This window comes from Miniopterus schreibersii (genome assembly GCF_964146895.1).
Source record: "Miniopterus schreibersii genome assembly, chromosome: 2".
Lineage (NCBI taxonomy): Eukaryota > Metazoa > Chordata > Mammalia > Chiroptera > Miniopteridae > Miniopterus > Miniopterus schreibersii.
Window position 1 is genome coordinate 187,740,398 of NC_138102.1, and position 18,024 is coordinate 187,758,421.

Here is an 18,024-nt window from a genome sequence, read left to right on the forward strand (position 1 = left end):
GTGAGAGTCATACAGACAGCACTGACAGCTGGGCGGCCTCGTCTCGCTTAACAGTGACGCTGTGTGAGGCTCTATTACTGCCATTTTACCGACGAGGGTCCTGACACTCAGGTGGGCACGTGACTTGTCCAGAGTCACAGCTAGGAAGCAGCATAACTGGGCCCCAGGTAGATCTGATTTCCAAACTTTCTAAGCCTAAGCTCAACAGAGGGCTTGGGGTGCAGCAGAAGCTTGTAAAACCCACACTATCCCCTGCCGTGGCCACTGTGCATGTAGCCTTGACTTGTGATGTCTTCTCTGTCTCTGTGTCTTTGCCCAGACTCCAAGGCTGTCTGTTTTGCCCCAAATCATCTCCATTCTCCCTGAAGCTTTTGCATGTTCCGTGGATTTTTCTAAGGTTGGGATGGGCCAGTGGCTAAAAGAACAAACTTTGGGATGTTTCAGTTTTTCAGAGGGTCACTCCTGTTTTGGAGCTGTGTGGGTGCCCTCCTTTTCGTTTATTTTTTTGTATGTCCATTCACCTTTCAGCAAACACAAAACCAAGACCTGCTATGTGCGGGGCTCCAGCTCACTACTCTGTGAGGACAGCAGAATTATTATTATTATTTTTCTACAAACATTTAGTTGGTGCCTAGGATGCTGGAAGTGGTGGGAGGTAATAGCAGGAGGTCCTGAAGGTCTCAGAAGGACAGTGACAGCCGGAGCCCAGGGCCAAGAAAGTTGGGTGGGCAGGGATCCAGGTAAGGGGGCCGCCCTGCGAGTGGCCAGGAGGAGGTGAGGAAGTTCGGTGCACCTGGAGGGAGAGGGTCTCCGGAGGAGCGGTCACCTTCGGTCCAGGGAGAGGAAGTGGCCTTTGAGCCGAGAGGCGGTGGGGCGTGGAGGGAGGTGGCGGTGCCCCTAGCGCCCCCTGTTGGCAGGGCCTGGAACGGAGCCCCTAGCCCCCCAGAAATGTGGCCCCAGGGTTCCCACCAGCATCGCAGAGCAGAGAAAGGTGAGTTTGTGGCTGGGAGACGGTAACAGCTGGCTGGAGTAGCATGATTAGAGTAGCTGGGGCGTCGGAGCACCATCACGAACCCCCATCGTGAACATACCCGAGTGTGCGCCTGGGCTGGAGCTAATGCTCAGTCCCAGGGAGCTCACGGTTGGTTGAGGATGTGGACCTGGTCCGCCTGGTACTAGGGAGCCAGCGCGGGCTTTTGAGCAGGGCGAAGGTGGAGAACTGAGGCTTCAGGCTCGGTGCTCAGCGGGGCAGCAGCCCGGTTAGCCGGCCGGCGGAGTGTGCACGGGCCTGGGGGTGTCCAAGGAGGAGAGGACACGGGTCTGGGGGGGATTCTGGCGCCGACACAGGGTGTGCGGAGGCCGGGGCCGGCGGGGCGGCGGGGGCGGCGCGGGCCGGGGGAGCCCCCCTGGCCGGACGTGGCCTTCGCCAGCGGCGTCCCCTGCCCTCCGGGCCCCGCCGGCCGCTCCGCCCGAGTCCCGCCCCCTTCCCCGCCCCCCGCGCCGCGGCCCCTCGCCGTGGTCCCCGCGCCCCGCGGCCCCGTGGCCCCCGTGGGCGCGAGGGCGGCGGCGCGGGGGAGGGCCGGCCGCCCGCAGAGGGAGGAGCCGCCGCGCGGGAGGCGGGGCGGGGCCGCGGCATGGAGCGAGCCCGGCGCGCCCGGGAGCGCAGCCCCGCGGCCCCCGAGCCCTGAGCGGGCGGCTCGTGCGCTGGCGGGAGCGGGCCGGGCGCGGCGGCGCGGCCCATGGAGCGGCCCCGGGCCGGGCCCCCGGCGGGCGGGCGGGCGGCGGCGGGCGGGCGGCGGGCGCTGCGGCGGCGGCTGCGGTGAGGCCGGCGGCGGGCCCGGGCCGCGCGCCATGGAGGCCCCGGGCGCCGGCTTCGCGTGCCCGCTGCCCCCCGGCATCGCGTCCGTCACCTACGTGTTCGTCTACAGCCCGAGCGGGCCCGGCGGCCCCGGCCCCGGCCCCGCGCCCGGCCCCGGCCCGGCGCCCCCCGCGCCCCCCGCGCCGCCGCCGCGGGGCCCGAAGCGGAAACTTTACAGCGCCGTCCCCGGCCGCAAGTTCATCGCCGTGAAGGCGCACAGCCCGCAGGGCGAGGGCGAGATCCCGCTGCACCGCGGCGAGGCCGTCAAGGGTGAGGGGCGCGGGGGGCGGTCCGGGCGGGCGGGCGGGCGGGCGATGCCATCTTGGGGCGCCCCGGGAACTTGAGCCGCGGCGGGCGCCGGGTGGGCTGCCCCCGCGGGCGCCGGGTCGGGAGCCTGGCCGCGGGGCCCCTGCCCGGCTGCCGCCCGCGCCCGTCGCCGCCGAGGCGTCTCGTGCGAGCGCCTCCGTGTCACGGGCCCGAGCCGTGGGTCTGCGTGTCCGAGGGACCCTGTCCCGCGGCGGACTCCCTGTCGTGACGGGGATCCTCTGTCACGCTGGGACTCTTCCCCGGAGACCCTTGTCCTCCGTGGGGACCCTTTGCCATCGTGGGTGATGTCTGTGGGAGTCTGTGTATTAGGGGTCGCTGCCACTGGGGCTTCCTCTGCCCTGGGGGACCCCGTGCCCTGACGGGCTCCTCCCAGGCTGGGGTTCTCTGTCACCGCTGAGGCCCTATCCTTGTGGGCGCCCCTGGGAGCCTGAGGGGAGACAGCTGTGAGGGTCAGCCCCCCTCGGTCCATCTGTGGCCTGGTCCCCTGGCCAAAGCAGCGACCCTGGCATGGGCAAGGTTGGGGTGGGTTTAAGAGAGGGAGGAGAGGGGCCACCTGGGAGGGCAGGAGCAGGATGGTGGCCCCTGCCTCTGCCTCCTGTCCCCCCTTGAGTGTGTCCATCTGTGTGTCTCTCTGTCCCCCACATGCCCATCCTGTGCTGTGCCCATCTGTTCGTTTCTCTTCCGTGTGGATCCCAAAATCTTTCCAGGGAAGAAGCCAGGAGGATGGGGGGAGGGAGGGAGGGGGAGGGATGGGTGGGCAGAACCTGAGCCTAGGGTGGTGGGGGGGGAGGGATGGGCCCCCCTGCCCTGCTCTGCCCTGACAGCCTTTCTGGCTTCTGTCCCCCCAGTGCTCAGCATTGGGGAGGGCGGTTTCTGGGAGGGGACCGTGAAAGGCCGCACAGGCTGGTTCCCGGCAGACTGCGTGGAGGAGGTGCAGATGAGACAGTATGACACACGGCATGGTGAGTGACCCCCACCTCCCGGGCTGCTCCCCAGCTCCCCTGTGGACTTGCTTGGAGCCTGAATACATGTGGCTAGTCGGAGAAACGACAAGGGTAAACTCAAACACACATTCGAGGTGGACGACGGACATACGCACACACACACCCTGCACGGGCTTACGGACACTTCACAGCAGCAGAGACACGTGTGCTGTGCCCACAGGACACGCATGTATGAACCTGCTTCGGTGTAGATCCCACACGTGCCTCCCAGTGACCATGCAACTGCCCCCCCCCCACGATCCTCACAGAAATTCTGGGTGCTGGGAGTGCTTGACTCCTGCGTGGCTGGCAGATGAGTAATGAGGTCAGTATGAGAAGGGACATCTTTCCAAAGTAGACAGATTGTCCAGGTGGGCAGTGTAGGGAGGCCTGGATCTGACAAGAGGAAATGAGGCCAGTTGGGCCCGGAGGGGCTATTGTGGGTGCCCTGGGGCCAGGAAGGTCTGAGGGCAGCAGGTAGGGATGGCCTTGGCCTCCAGGAAGGACCCCCTCTGGGTGTTGGAATCGGAGGTGGTCCTGCCAGTGGAAGGGAGTGACTGATCCTTTTGAGGCCCCAGGCCAGGGCTGGTTGCGCGTCAGGGGAGTAGCCTTGCAATGAGCACTCAGGTCCTAGGAGGCCCCAGACCCACAAGTGTTATTTCTGGCTTGGAGAGCTGGTGGGACAAGGGAGACTGCTCTCGAATGGTGGCCAGTGGTGGTCACCAGTGGTATCTCTGGACCAAGGGTTCAGGGCACCTTTCTGTGCACAGGGCTTGGGTCCAGAGTTGCTGTGCCCTCTTAATCTGGGTTGAGAGTTTCCCAAGGGGAGCCCACCCCTGTGTGGGCCAGACTTCTGCTCTGTGGGGAATGTGGCCACTGAGCTCCTGAGCAGGTGCCTTTACCCATTTGCTCGGCTATTCCCTGCCTTGCCCTGATGGCTCTCAGGTGGCTGGGAGTGTGGCAGGGATGTGACACCTTGCTGTATGCCTGTGGAGGGTAGGTGGGATGGCTTGTCCAGGTGGGGGAAGATTTCAGAGTTTTGGGCCTTGGAACAAGCCTGACGGGGCGGGGAGGGGTAGGAAGGGGCCTCCAGACCTGTTGAGTTGCGAGTGGTTCTGTGCTCCCTCGTGGAGTGGGCAGCGAAGGTTCTGGTTTGAGAACTGTGTGGCTCCAGGGCAGTTGGACATGAGCCCGAGGCTGGGGATGGTGGGAGGGAGGTCTGGACTTGCGTCGGAATTTGAGAGCAGCATATGTTTATTGTGTGTGTGATGTGGGTTGGACCCTGTCTTGGGAGCCGGGATCACAGAGGCTAGCTCTCTGCCTGAGAGGAGCAGGCGCACAGTGGTTATACCGGATACGTTTGTGTCTGGCCGTATTGCAAGTGTGAGCACAGGGTGCTCCCTGGGTTGGCCTGAGGAGTCAGAGGGCTTCAGAGCAGAGGCGTTTGAGCTGAGCCTTGAAGGATGATCAGAAGTCCTCTAGGTGGTCAGCAGATGGTGCCGGGGGCAGAGCCCGTTTGCCAGAGTGGCGTGGTGGACCAGCTCTGCATGTGCTGGCACCTGGGTGCTCTGAATAGCATCCCAGTGCCTGCTGTAGTTTTAAGCACTTCACAGATAAGAATCGACTCACTCGTCCCAGCAGGTCCTGGAGGGGAGACAGTGGATGGTGGTCCCTTTCTAGGAGGGCCAGTCCCACGGCCCCAGGGGCAGTCTTGTGTGTGACACAGGCAGTGGCAGCAGAGTCTGCACTGTGGCTGCGTATGTGGTTCACGGGCTCTGAGTGAGTGAAACCGTGTGTACAGTGAGGGATGGCGGGGCTGAGGTGGGGGTGTGAGGCCCATCAGGTGGCTGTGGATCCAGAGGGACGGCGGTGAGACAGGAGTTTGTGGCAGTGTGGCAGGAGGAGGTGGGGGTGCTGTCTTGAGTGTGCAGGTCGTTCAGGGTTAGGGTGAGGGCCAGGCAGGGCAGTTGGAAGCGGTGATGAGGGGGTGGGTGGGGGTGACTGAAGTTGTGGAGAAGGGAGAGTGTGCACAGTACCCTTGTGCAGGAGCTACAGGCCTCCAGGCAATTGCAGGGCTCCCAGGTGGGGGTGGCTCTGGGGTTCGTCACCTGAAAGAATGTCACAAGGTACCCGGGTAGATGGGAGCGTTTCATGGGTAGGCAGAGGGAGAGAGGCCTGTGAAGCCTTCCTGCTAGGAAGGGTGGGAGCAACCTCTGTCCTCAGTACAGGCTGCGCCTGCCAGCTGCTCTGGGCAGAGTCTGATCTGGGACCCAGGGGCTGGGTTGTGCCAGAGGCCAGAGGCAGCCCAGGAATAAGAACCTGCTTCCAACAGGCCCAGATCCAAAGAAAGATCTGTTTCTGAGACTGGAGTGGGGACAGAGAGAGTCTTAGAGGCCAAGAAAGGGACGCTGTGCCAACACATGGGGGCCAGGCTGATGCCCGGGGTCAGCAGAGAGGGCACCTCCCACAGCCCCTCTCTGGAGCGCTGTTGCAGTAGAGAGAGCTGAGCTGTGAGGAGGGCGATGGTGAAGCAAAGCCCAGTATGTTCTGGAGGCTGGCTTGTAGGACACCTGGAAAGCTGTGGCTCTGGCAGCCGTCACCCCTCCCCCCTCCCCCCTCCCCCCTCCCCCTCCCCCTCCCCCCTTCACTCCCTCCCTTTCTTTCCAGTACTTGGGGGGGGGGTCATGCTGTGTGTTTTCACTTCAACTGGCTTTTATGTGTCTGATTAATGAAACTGGAAAATGAATTTGTGTTATGTAATAAATACAATTTGTTTGGTTGACAAAAATCTAAAAACGGGAAGCGAGTGAACTGTGGAGCTGGGGGCACTTTTGCAGGCAGGCACTGGGAACATGTGTACAGTTGGGTCGGTGTGCGAAGGGTGTGATGGAGGCAAGGAGGAGTCTGGTGCCCCACCTGAGCAGTGATAAGAGCTGGCCTGCTCTGGCCTTGGGATGCAGGATGGTGCGTGCAGGGGTGTCATTGAGGGTCTCGGCCATGTGGCAAGAGGAGAAAAGAGAACAGATCAGTGTTTAGGAGGGTGCTGGGGTGTTAAAATTGCAGGCCGTCAGAACTACTGCCTCTCCAAGGTGAATTTCCTGCTCTCTATGAACAGGCTCAAAGGGGAACGTTGACTTACTGAGAATCACATAGGTATTGGCAGGGTCCTTAGATCCAGACCGATAGTATACCTGACGTCTGTGTCAGCTGGTGTTAAGAGGAGCTCTTTCTTCTTTCCATCCAGCCTCTCTGCTTCATCTGCTCTTACATCCATTTATCTTTTGACTCACCCACTCATCCTGCCATCATCTACTCACCCATCAGCCCACCCAGACAACCCAGGGCACCCAACCCCTCCTTCCTTTTATCCATCCATCCACCCACCCATCCATCCTTCCATCCATCCATCCATCTGTCCATCCATCCCTCCACCCCTCCATCCCTGCATCCATTCATCCATCTGTCCATCTGTCTGTCCATCTATCCATTCATCTGTCCACCCGCCCATCTACCCACCCGTCCACCCATTTGTTCATCCATCTATCCATCTGTCTATCTCTCCATTTGTTCATCCATTTATCTATCCATCTATCCATCCATCTATTCATCCATCCATCCATCCATCCATCCACCCACCCACCCACCCACCCACCCACCTGTCCATCCATCCGTCCGTCTTTCCATCCATCCATCCATCCATCCACCCACCCACCCACCCACCTACCCATCCACCCACCCACCGATCTAGTTATCCCCTCTCCATCAAACCAGCCTACCTACCCGTTTCTTGACGCATCTACTACCCTTTGACCCCTCCATCCATCCCTCCTGCTCTCTGTCCGTCCCTCCACCTATCTCCTTGTTCCATCCGTCCTCCCCTTCATCCATCATATATTCATTTGTCCACCCACCCAGCCACCCAGCCAGTTGTCCACCCATCTATCCTAGTTAGCATGCTGAGGGCTTGTTATATGTTCGGTTCTGTGCTAAGTGCTAGGATCACAGAAATGAATGAGATGTGGTCCTTATGCACACAGCTCACGATTAGTGGAAGATACTGGTCATCAAAAATCATAGGTTCTCACTTGATCTCATTTCCTCCTGCTCCCTCTCGCTCCCTCTGCTCTAGTGGCATGGACTGCTCTCTGTACCTTGGACCCCTCAGGCCGATGCCTGCCCCGTGGGCTTTGCCCTGAGTGCCCACCCCCAAGAAGTCCTTTACCCACGCAACCTGTGGTGGCTGCCTCGTGGCCTGTGCCTTTGCTCAACTGTCTCTTCCTGGGGAGGCCTTCATGGGACCACCTTAGAACCGTGACCTTTCTCTGTCTCCTGTCCTGCTTCCTCTTCACACTCACAAGCATTTGACATGTCACGTGTATACGTAGTTCCTGTCTGTCCTCGCTCTTCGAATGGATTGTAAACTCTATAGTGTAGGGGCTTTGTTCTGTTCTCTGGTGTATTCTCAGAGCCTAAAACAAACAGTGCCTGGTACACAGTAGGAGCTCAATAAATACTTGTTGAATGAATAAATTAATCTCGAGATACTAAAATGGTGGGGAACGAGGGAGGAGTTGAGGGATGAAATGGGAGGGCAGTGGAACTGTCTTGGGGAGAACACCTTGGAGGCAGAGGTGCTGGGAGGCCAGGAGGGCAGGGGAACATGGTTCACCAGCTGCTGGAAAAGTGAGCCTGGAGCAGGGAGGTGCTGGACGTGTGCATCACACAGAACCTGCAGGTTTGCAGGGGCCCAGGGGGTCCAGGGTGGGGCAGCGGGCAGATGGCTGGCCAGCTCTGCAGTGGCTGCAAGGGACATCGAGATCAAGAGTAAGTGGGACAAAACTCTGTGCAATGTAGTGACATGAGGAAAGGGAACCCAGCCCCCCACACCAGGACCCCTTGTGCACTCAGAGGCAGGACCTAGAGCAAGCGACCCGTGAGGTTGAGCATCAGTGGGCCATGTGAGGAGTTCAGTGAAGACAATGCCACTTCCACAGCAGTGCACTTGGACATGTAGCATGTAGTATGGCATGGGTACATGACTGGTCATGCACATACAGGCATGCATGTGCACAAGCACATATGTGAGCACAGCCCTTACACATGACTGTGAGCCAAATGCAGACATGTGCCTGTGTGAACATAGCACTTACACATGACTGCGGCCACACATGCACATCTTTGCTGGTAGCTCCGGGCTCTGGCTCTGTGGATGAACCTGGCCTTGTCTGGCCTGCCATGTGCATCAGGGAGAGATGACCCACAGCTCCTGCCCCGTTCTGGAGCCTGACCCCAGGGGCCAGAATTTCCCACATGGTCACCTTAGGCCTCTGACCTCTGGGCCTAGGACCCAGGATTTGCCTCCACCTTCCATGTGGCACAACCTGGTCAGGGGGTGTGGGCAGAAGCTGGTGACCACTGAGGGGTTGTTCAGGCCACTTGGAGGACATGACCCTCCATCAGCAACTGAAACTCCCTTCAGAAACCCGGGAGGACCGGACGAAGCGACTTTTCCGCCACTACACCGTGGGCTCCTATGACAGCCTTACCTCTCACAGGTACCAGCAGCAGGGCAGGTGGGCAGGTGGGCAGGTGGGCATGCATGTGAGTGGGATGTCAGACATAGAGGGAGGCTGAGAGCTGGCTGAGGAGGCCAGGGGTGAAGAGGTCAAAAGAGGGAGAGGTGGTGCCCAGCCCTCCTCTGTCTTCTGCCCTCCCAGGTCAGTCCAAGGGCAACTCCCAGGGGTGGGTGTGCCTGGGATCCTTTTGGGGTATGCATGGGGTCAGCCTGGCCAGCCCTGCTCTCTGCGGGCTTCTTACCCCTCCCTGCTTTCCTCCATCAGCGATTATGTCATTGATGACAAGGTGGCCATCCTGCAGAAACGGGACCATGAGGGCTTTGGTTTCGTGCTTCGGGGGGCCAAAGGTAATGAAGGGTGGGAGCATTGTGAGTGTGCGTAGGGCTGGGCATCAGGCTGGCAGGGGCTGCAAACTGCTCAGGGTGTCTTCTCTGTCTTGCCCCTGCTCTCCTCCCTGCCCCCTGTGTCACCCTGTCCCCTACCTAGGCTCCTCTCCTGCCTCCTCTCCTGCCTCACCCCTGCCCCTCTCTCTGACCCCACTCCTCCTTGTCCCTCTGCTGTGAATCTGCTCTTGGTCTGGAATGTCTCAGTACAAGCAGTGACTCCTTCTCCTTGTGAATGTCTCAGATTGCTGCTTTAGTGTGCCTGACCGGGTGGGGGCCTCTCTGGTGGGGGTGAGAGGGGAGTTTCTCAGAGGGATGTGTCCTGGATTCCTGAACAGCTCCTGCCCTGGGCGGTCCTGCCTGCTGCCCCAGCCCTAGGTCACTCTGCCCTGGTTGTCATCTGTTCAGTGTGTTGAACCACTCTTGGGTGGTTGCTGTGTAGCAGCCGCCTCCACCTGCACACACTAGTGAAGTACCTTCCTAACTGCCCACTGCCCACCCACCCCCCGCAGCAGAGACCCCCATTGAGGAGTTCACCCCCACGCCGGCCTTCCCTGCGCTGCAGTACCTCGAGTCCGTGGATGTGGAGGGTGTGGCCTGGAGGGCCGGGCTGCGCACAGGAGACTTCCTCATCGAGGTGAGGCTCATCCTTACCTGTGCATCTAGGTGGGGTGCTGACCTCTGAGCCCTGAGGAGGACACACCTGGACTGCCCCTGCCCACCTCCCTGTCTGTCCCAGGTGAACGGGGTGAACGTGGTGAAGGTTGGACACAAGCAGGTGGTGGCTCTGATCCGCCAGGGTGGTAACCGTCTCGTCATGAAGGTGGTCTCGGTGACACGGAAGCCTGAAGAAGACGGGGCTCGGCGCAGAGGTGAGGGATCAGGCTTCAGACCTCTGTGCCCAGACTTTCCCCTCTGGCTCCTGACCTTAGACCTTTGACCACAGGCCCATGTTTCTCTGCTCACCCCCTGACCCCAGGCTGCTGATGTCTGAGCCTAGGTGAAATGCCCCCTTCCTGGCCTGGATGCTTTCCCTGTCTCTACTGTTAGACTGCACCCTGGCTCCCGGCCTCTGACCCCTGACCCCAGGTTGCCCCTCTTCAGATCCCTGCCCCCTGCTTCCTGGCTCCCCCCAGCCCCTGGTGTGGAAGAGCCCTCCTTCCCTGCACTGCCAGCAGCTGCCTGGAGGCCGGGGTTGCCATAGCAACTGTGAGGTTGACGCTGCCTTCCGCTCATTGTCGGAGGGAAGGGGGAGGCGGCACCTGAGGGAAGAGGAAGAGCGTCTTCTCCCCGCGCCGTGATGTCGCGGCTCAGCCTGGGCTCAGGAGGCCTTGCTGGCCTGGCCCAACCCGGGCCCTGGCTCGGCTGACCACACCCTGGTCCCCTGAGGGGCAGTGGCCTCCAGGGCTAGGGGGAGCCCTGGAGCAGCAAGACCCCAGCCTGCTGGGGGCCCCTCCCAGCCCCCACCCCATGGCTCTGTTGCCCCTTGCTCAGCCTTTGGAGCCTACAGGGTGGGCACTCAGGCTGGTGCTGGCCAGCACAGTGACCCCCACTGGGGCTCTTGACCACCTCCCGAGGCCCCGCCTGCCCTGGCCCAGCCAGGCCCTCAGCACCCCCTGAGCTCCCAGCGCCATGAAGAAGTTTGCATCCAGCCGCAGCCTGAACAAGATCCTGGCGCAGTGTGACGCGTCCTCACGGGAGTACGAGGAGATCCAGGCGGTGGAGCGCAAGTGGCACCTGCACCTGGCCACTCCGCGCTGCCTGCTGCTGGACAGGAGGTCCAAGGCTTCCCTCTTCTTTGCAGCCCCGCCGCCTCCCAAGAGGGCCCCCAGCACCACACTGACCCTGCGCTCCAAGTCCATGACAGCTGAGCTTGAGGAACTTGGTGAGTGTTGGGGGCGGGAGGCCATGGGCAGCCCAGGGTGGGAGGCCAGGCAGAGTGAGCTGGGGCCAAAGCCAGGCAGAGACAGAGGGCAGGAAGGGTGGACAGACTGACATTTGAAGAGGTCAAAGGTAAATGGGTGGGTGCCGGAGTGGTGGGGTGAGGAGGGGGACAGCGTGTAGATGGGATGAGGGTCGAGGGACTGGGTGACAGGGCTGGAGATGGACATGGGACAGCCAGGATGGTGGTGGGAGCAGGCCTGGCCCACCAGTGTGTCTGCATGCGTGTGCATGTGTTGCCTGTCGCTCTCCAGTCTGACGTGACTTCTTCGTTTCATCTAAGTGAGAAAAGGGCAGTAGTTTGGTGCCCTGGGCTCTGTTCCAGGCTCTGCCGGGCACTAGCTGTGTGACTTTTGCATTTATTTTACTCTCTCAGCACCTGCTCACTCACTGGTAATGACAGTGAGCGGCTGACCTCAGAGGGCTGTGTGCACCTCCCTGGTTCAGTGATGGCGCAGGCCCTTGTGGGCTACAAAAGGCACACAAGAGTGTGTCAGGGCTTTGATGGGGCATGTTGTGGGCATGATCCCAGAGTGATGTCAGTAGCCTCATTGTGGGCATGTTTGGAGATATGTGGCAGTTAATAGCCTCATCGTAGGTGTGTCCAGATATGCATAGCCATGTCCTGACATTCGTGACCATCAGTGTCCTCATCATGAGCGTGTCCTGCTACACATGACTGTTAATGTGCTCTGTCCTTCTACAGTCCAAACCCAGTCCTAGTCCCAGACTTTGCTCTGGCTTCAGCCATAGTAGGAACACCAATACTGTCCCAGGCTGGGATCTAACCCACTCATGACCCTGATCCTGGTTCTAGACTGAGTTTTAACCCTGGCTTCAGGCTTAGTTCTTCCCCAGCCATAGAAAGAACCCTCACCTTTCCCCTAAAGTTGTTCCTGACCTTAGTCAGTGACCCTGTCCTGGCCATGGGCTGAGCCGCCCCGTCCAAGAGCTGGTGCTCTTGACTGCAGTTTAGTTTAATGTGGAGGACAGCCACCAAGATCAACCGGGCTGACATGGTCAGGAATTTCTTCCCCACAAATACAATCAATAAAATAAAAATTTAACAACACATAGCAAACTCAAAACAAAGAAACAGGAATTCCCCAGGTCTCAAAATGAAGAAAGAAATCAGAGTCAAGAGAGTGAGAGGAAGCTGATGCTTCCATAGTCTGTGGTGGCTTGGGATAGGGATGTAGATTCTCAGGGTAAGGGGTTGGGGTTCTGATGCCCCCACAAAGCCAAGAGATGTGGTTGTGGACCAATGAGAAGTGGGAAAGCTGGAACCAAGCCCAAGAAGTAGAATTAGCATCAAAAAACTGAAAATCATAGAAGAATATGAAAGAGACAAAATAAGGTAATTAAATACAAAGTTTAAGAGAAATAACGGAATTCGTAGTGAAAGAACAGGACAATACTAAAAGAAAAAGAAAAGAAAAGTAGATTCTAAAAGAACTGTTATTGAAACAAAAAGTATAGCCACTGAAACTAAAAAACCTGTCTGGGATGAACAGGGTACCTTGTGTGGCAGGGTTGTTCCACAGACCCAGCTGAAAACAGTGAATTAGAGGGTAAGTCTGAGATCAGCCAAAATGCATCACAGGAGACAAGGAGATACGAACTATCAAAGGGCAGTTAAGAGACATGGAGGACACGTGAGAAAACCCCAGAGGGAACAGAATAAAGAGGTCTGAGAAGAGGCAATATTTGAAGAGGAAATGGCTAATAATTTTCCAAAATGAGAAAGGAGGTGAGATTCCAGTTTGAAGAAGTATAAGCTCCAAGCATGAAATTATGAAATAAATGTACATCGAGACTGTCATAGCAAAACGTCAAAGGAAATATAACTATCAGAGAAGGAAGCTGATGATTTAGGAAGGAGGTGAAGACTGACAACTGACTTCTCATCAGCAGTAGTAGCTGCTGGAAGACAATGGAACAATAACTTCAGAGTCTTGTGTGAAAATGCTTTTCTACCTAGAATTCTATGTCTGGCCAAACCTTCTCCTTCAAGAGTGAGGCAGAGAAGCAAGCAGACTTCTGGTCCCAGGGTCCAAGGCTAGTTGTAGGGAGCTGATCTGTCTCACTGAGTGAGGATCCAAACTGATCAATAAACAATACCACTAGGCAACTGGGTCTGGCTAGACACCATATCAAGGCTCTTGTGGGCCTGTCCCAGGAGCCTACTTCTAGAAAGGCTGTTACACGGCCATATTCAATGGCATGTTCAGAAGGGATCCTCCCAGTTCTGCATGAAGTGGTGCTTGGGCAGCCCCAGATCTGTAATCCAGGGACCCAGGTACTGCTCTGTCTGAAGAAACCAGTGAACAGCAGATCCTACCTCCTCTCTGCTCTGATCTAAGGCTTTCCCTTTGCTTCTGTGTGACTCTTATCTTCCAGGGGCTCACTCTTGCAACCTCAGGTCAGCATAATCTTCACCCACTTTTCCTGAGCAGTTTCTGGAAGGATGAGGAAGGGATAGCTTGGCACAGAGCTTCCATCCACACTGATGACCGAGGGGTCACAGCTTTGGTTGAAGCCAGACACAGGCTCCTTAAGTTGCTACATTGAGAGGAGAAGCCACACCTGCCCTCAGAGGACAGCTGTCCTGGGAAGCCAGCCTAGTTTCTGACCTCTAGAAACACCTGGTTTGAGGAAGGCAGGCTAGTATGAGTGTCTTCTCATGTACCAAAGGGCTCAGCCCACAATCCAGTGTTTGTGCTTTTACAAGATAGAAAAAAGACCTGCTGGCTCATTGCCAGCACTAACATGTCAGTTTTGTGTTGCACTGTCGAACTGATGGAACCCTTTAGGGTCCTGTAGTCTACTGGGAAGATGACCTAAACAACTGGAGAAGAAGGAAAGTAAGAGCTGACAGAAAAAGCAGGTGGCAAGGGTGGGGGCTCATGCGCAGGTGTGCACTTGCTGCGCAGAGGGTGTGGGGGAGAAGCAAAGTCCTGCAGGGTCGAGGCAGCTGGTAGGAATGGGGCACAGAGGAATAGGTGGGGTAGGGACCCTCCCCTGAGATAGGGGTAGAAGGAGGAAGGGCAGGACACCCCCAGCGCCCTTCAACAAAGGGTGCATCAGGGTCCCCATATGCTCATTTACTCAGCATGAGCCAAGGACATGCTGGGGCTGCAGAGGTCAGTGGAGACCCAGGCTTGGGAGGGCCGTGGTGGGTTTGAGTCCCTCCTGTTCATCCACTTACCCTGGTAAACCTGGAACTTCTGGGTCTCTTTTCCTTTATAATAAGAATGTCAGGGCAGGTTCCACCTGTGTGCAGCCTCTGACTGGCCGTGGTCTGGCACACACTGGCCCTTTGTCGGAAACATACTGCACAGAATGCTCAAGGGTGACCAATCCAGCCATCAGTGGCCTCCAAACTTGTTTTTTTGGGATTTTGCCTTTTCTTTAAAAGAAATCTGGTTTACTTGTCTGTGGATGTCTCCACGTGTGTGTATGTGTGTGTGTGGATGTGCACAAGCATATGTGTATTGTGTGTAAATGGACATGCACAAATATGTGCGTGATTGGACATGCATGAGCATCATGTGCACGTGTGTGCAGGTGTGTAATTGTGTGTGGATGCACACAAGTTTGTGAGCATCATGTATGGATAGATGTGCACAAGTGTGCATTGTGAGTGGACATGCAGAAGGGTGTGTGAGAGCATGTGTGTGAGTAGGCGTGCACAAGTATGCACGAATATCGTGTGTGAGTGAACATGTATGGGCATGTTTGCACATGTGTGAGTGGGTGTGCAAATCATGTGTGAGCACTGTGTGTCGCCATGCACAAGTGTGTGCATGTGTGTGAGTGGACATGCATGAGCATCATGTGCACATGTGAGTGGGCTGCAAGTGTGCATGTGTGTGTGCACGTGCGTGCACACAAAAGCATATGTCTCTGCTTGTGGTTGTTTCCACCTTGAGTTTCAAGCCGTGTACCCAGTTGGCATTGGGCAGATTTGCCCCTCTGGTCTGGTAGGGAGTGTAGGACAGGGTTGTGGGAATCTGGGAGGTCCTGGTTGTGGGAGGGGAGGCGTGGGGTAAGAGAGATGGGGCAGGGAGTGGGGAATGGGGCCCAGGTGCCTGCCTCTTACCCCCTTTGCTCTGTTTCTTGATTCCAAGCCTCCATTCGGAGAAGGAAAGGGGGTGAGTCATCTGCTGTGTCCCCAGGGCCCCAGTTTCGCCTGACCCCTGTTCAGGGAAGTGCTGATGTGTGAGGAGGTTAAAGTTCAAGTTGGTGTTCGGGAAGCCTGGGCTGTACCCACCTGATGGCCTTCTTTCTGGAATCTGATGGCATAGTAGAAGGACCTGGGGAGGGCCACCTGGGGATATAATAGGCTGGGTCAGGGCCTTGTGGCTCAGGAGAGCTGGGGCAGCCTGGCGAGGCAGAGCTGGGAATACCCCTAGGGTGGAGGCCTGGAGCCAGGGAGGGAGGGTTCAGAGGGTCCAGTTGTGGCGCTTTGGGGGTGGGAGAGCCCGGTGCTTGACTTGGCCCATGTTGCTTCTCTCTGCTCTGGGGGCGCCTTTGTGCCTGGTGTGTGGGTCCTGTTTCTGTGCTGATCTGTTTTGGGGTCAAGCCCAGTGCTGACAGTCCCTTCAGAGCAAGGGACTGGGCCCCACAGCACTGGGGAGAAAGCCTGGAGCTCCCCTGCCCAACATCGCCCAGCCATTGGCCTCACCACCCCTTGCTCTTACATTCCCACCTCATCGGCCCTGTTCTCTGAGGCTCCTTCCTGTGTGTCCAGCCTGGTTGTGAAGGATGCAGCCTCCATGTGGGGATGGATACTGGGCCTGGGCACTGAGGCCCAGCACCTGGTCAGATCTCCGGGCCTGACCTCTGCCGGCTTCTTCTACCTCTCGAGTGAACAGGAGTCCAGGCCAGATGGAAATCAGAGGTGCTTCTGTGGCCCCTCATTGTCTCTTTTCCTGGTGCCCACCGGTCCCTCACACTGGGACCCACAGGCCTGTGCTGTGCCAGCACACGTGTGCCCACCTGCAGCCCAGGCTCTCCTGTACAGCCTACAGCTGGGCCCCCTGAGCTCTTGCTGCCCCCTCTGAGCTCTCCCTGCCCCTTCCCCAGTCCAGATGAAGTGCTTTCCCTGGCGTCTTTTCAGGCATTGAAATGGGTGATAAAGTCTCCTCTGGGGACACTTTTGTGCACACCTTTGAGGCCGACACACAAACTATTTCTGGAGCACATCGGTTCTGTCCTCGGCTCATTAACGGGGCTCCCAGGGTGCTGTGCTGTGGCCTGCGCGCTTCCTCCAGTTGTAGGGGCAGAGTTGGTGATTCATCGCCCCCGCAGGCCCCGCTTGTTCAAACAGCTGCCTCCCGGCTGCATCCGCACACAACGCGCATCTCGCAGGAGGTGTGTGAGGCTGTGGGGGTGGGCCATCCCAGTGGCCCAGACCTGCTTCCCAGTGGGCTTCACTTATTTAAGTGTCTGAAATGATTTCTTTAAGAATATATTTTCTAACTGTGCTGGGGATTGGTGTCAATCTCACCAGCTTGTAGTATGCAGAATTTTTTATTCTTTCCCATGTGAAACTGATTCTCATCTGGCCCCAGCCCCATGGCCCACGGCCAGCAGTTATGCTCAGCTACCTTCCTGGGCATGTTGCGTTGGGTCTTGGGCTGAGTTCTGGACCTGGACGCACAGCCTCTAACTCCACAGCTCAGGTGAGCATGTGCCCTGCGATTCCCGCAGAAATGTTTCTCTCCATGCCTTTCTGTCTGTGGTTTCTGGACAGCCTGGCAGCCAAGTTTGACCTTTCACTGACTGGGTCTGTGATCTGGGTAGTTTCTCTCCCAGAGCTTCAGTTTCTTCCTGGGTACATGAGGGTGGCAGTAGTGTCTTCATGTGGTGGTTGTGGGATGTGAAGTACAGCTCTTCCAACTCTGGAGATCACCCAGGACTTAAGTGGTGATGGTGATCAGCTCCAAAAGCGAAGTATACACCACATTACAAAAACAAACAAGGGGACCCTCCAACGGCCACCCTGGTTTGCACCTGGGCCCAGGCACCTGGGGCACTGGGAGCTCGTCAGAACTGGGCATGTTTGCTGGTGAGTTGAAACTTCTGTGTCAGGGTGGGGCTGGGTGCCCCGGGCTGGATGCCTTGGGCATGCGGAGGAGCTGTGGAGCTGAGACAGGAAGGACTGTAGCAGACTTGTGTTCAGCGCCTGCTCAGAGCCAGGCATGATGGTAGCACTTCTTAGGTACGTGCTAGTTCTCACAACACTGAAGCAGGTGCTGCTTGTGTGCTGTTTTATCAGGAAACTGAGTCACAAAGAGGTTAAGTCAGTGTGGGTTAAGACAGGATGGGTCTGGTCTGGGTTGGGTACCAGATATCTCAGGAGTTTACTTACTCTAAGCAGTGATTGCTGGGTGGTTCAGAGGTGGAACAGCAGGTGCTGGAAGGAGGTGTTGAGGCCGACCACAGAGGTTCTCCCATGTGGGGTGCTTGGGGGACCTGACACAGGGGCCTCTGGGGTTGGCACGGCCCCTGGGTAAGGAAGGGCTTGGGCAACTAGAGCCTGAGTGCAGGGTGAAGTGGGCGGGGCTCCTTAGCGAGAGGGTCTGCGTGGCAGTAGGTGGACACCCTGCCTCACCCCACTTGCTGGCCCTGATGGGACCCATCTGCCCTCCAGCCAGACCTGAATAGTTCTCAGACACATGTATTTGTTTAACAAAACTCCCAAGTCAAGTTGATAATCAAAACAGCACTTTAAAAAGCATCAAATAGCTTTAATAAAAACAAACAATGCTCTTTTACAATGGATTTGAGAAGAACGGTGCCCGAGCTGCCTGGTCCCTTTGCCTCTGAGCCCTCTGGGTCCTCCTTGCCCCCCCGACTGTCCCCCAGACCCTCTTCTCGGCACCTCCCACCTGGATGAAGGTTCTCTGGTCGCCTTATCAGCCTGGGGCTGTGAGCTGTTTTCAGAAAGT

The 18,024-nt window shown here is 57.7% G+C and overlaps 1 protein-coding gene across 1 annotated transcript in view; it reads left to right on the forward strand.

Annotated features, from left to right (window-relative positions):
* SHANK3 (SH3 and multiple ankyrin repeat domains 3) overlaps window positions 1–18,024 on the forward strand; it is a 49,100-nt gene that overhangs the window by 12,988 nt on the left and 18,088 nt on the right. Inside the window, exons 12-18 of the mRNA XM_081130789.1 lie at window positions 1,929–2,128; window positions 3,034–3,147; window positions 8,648–8,723; window positions 9,009–9,091; window positions 9,640–9,764; window positions 9,867–9,999; window positions 10,932–11,012. Coding sequence (XP_080986915.1) covers window positions 1,929–2,128; window positions 3,034–3,147; window positions 8,648–8,723; window positions 9,009–9,091; window positions 9,640–9,764; window positions 9,867–9,999; window positions 10,932–11,012 — 812 coding nt within the window. The remainder of the gene's footprint in view (window positions 1–1,928; window positions 2,129–3,033; window positions 3,148–8,647; window positions 8,724–9,008; window positions 9,092–9,639; window positions 9,765–9,866; window positions 10,000–10,931; window positions 11,013–18,024) is intronic.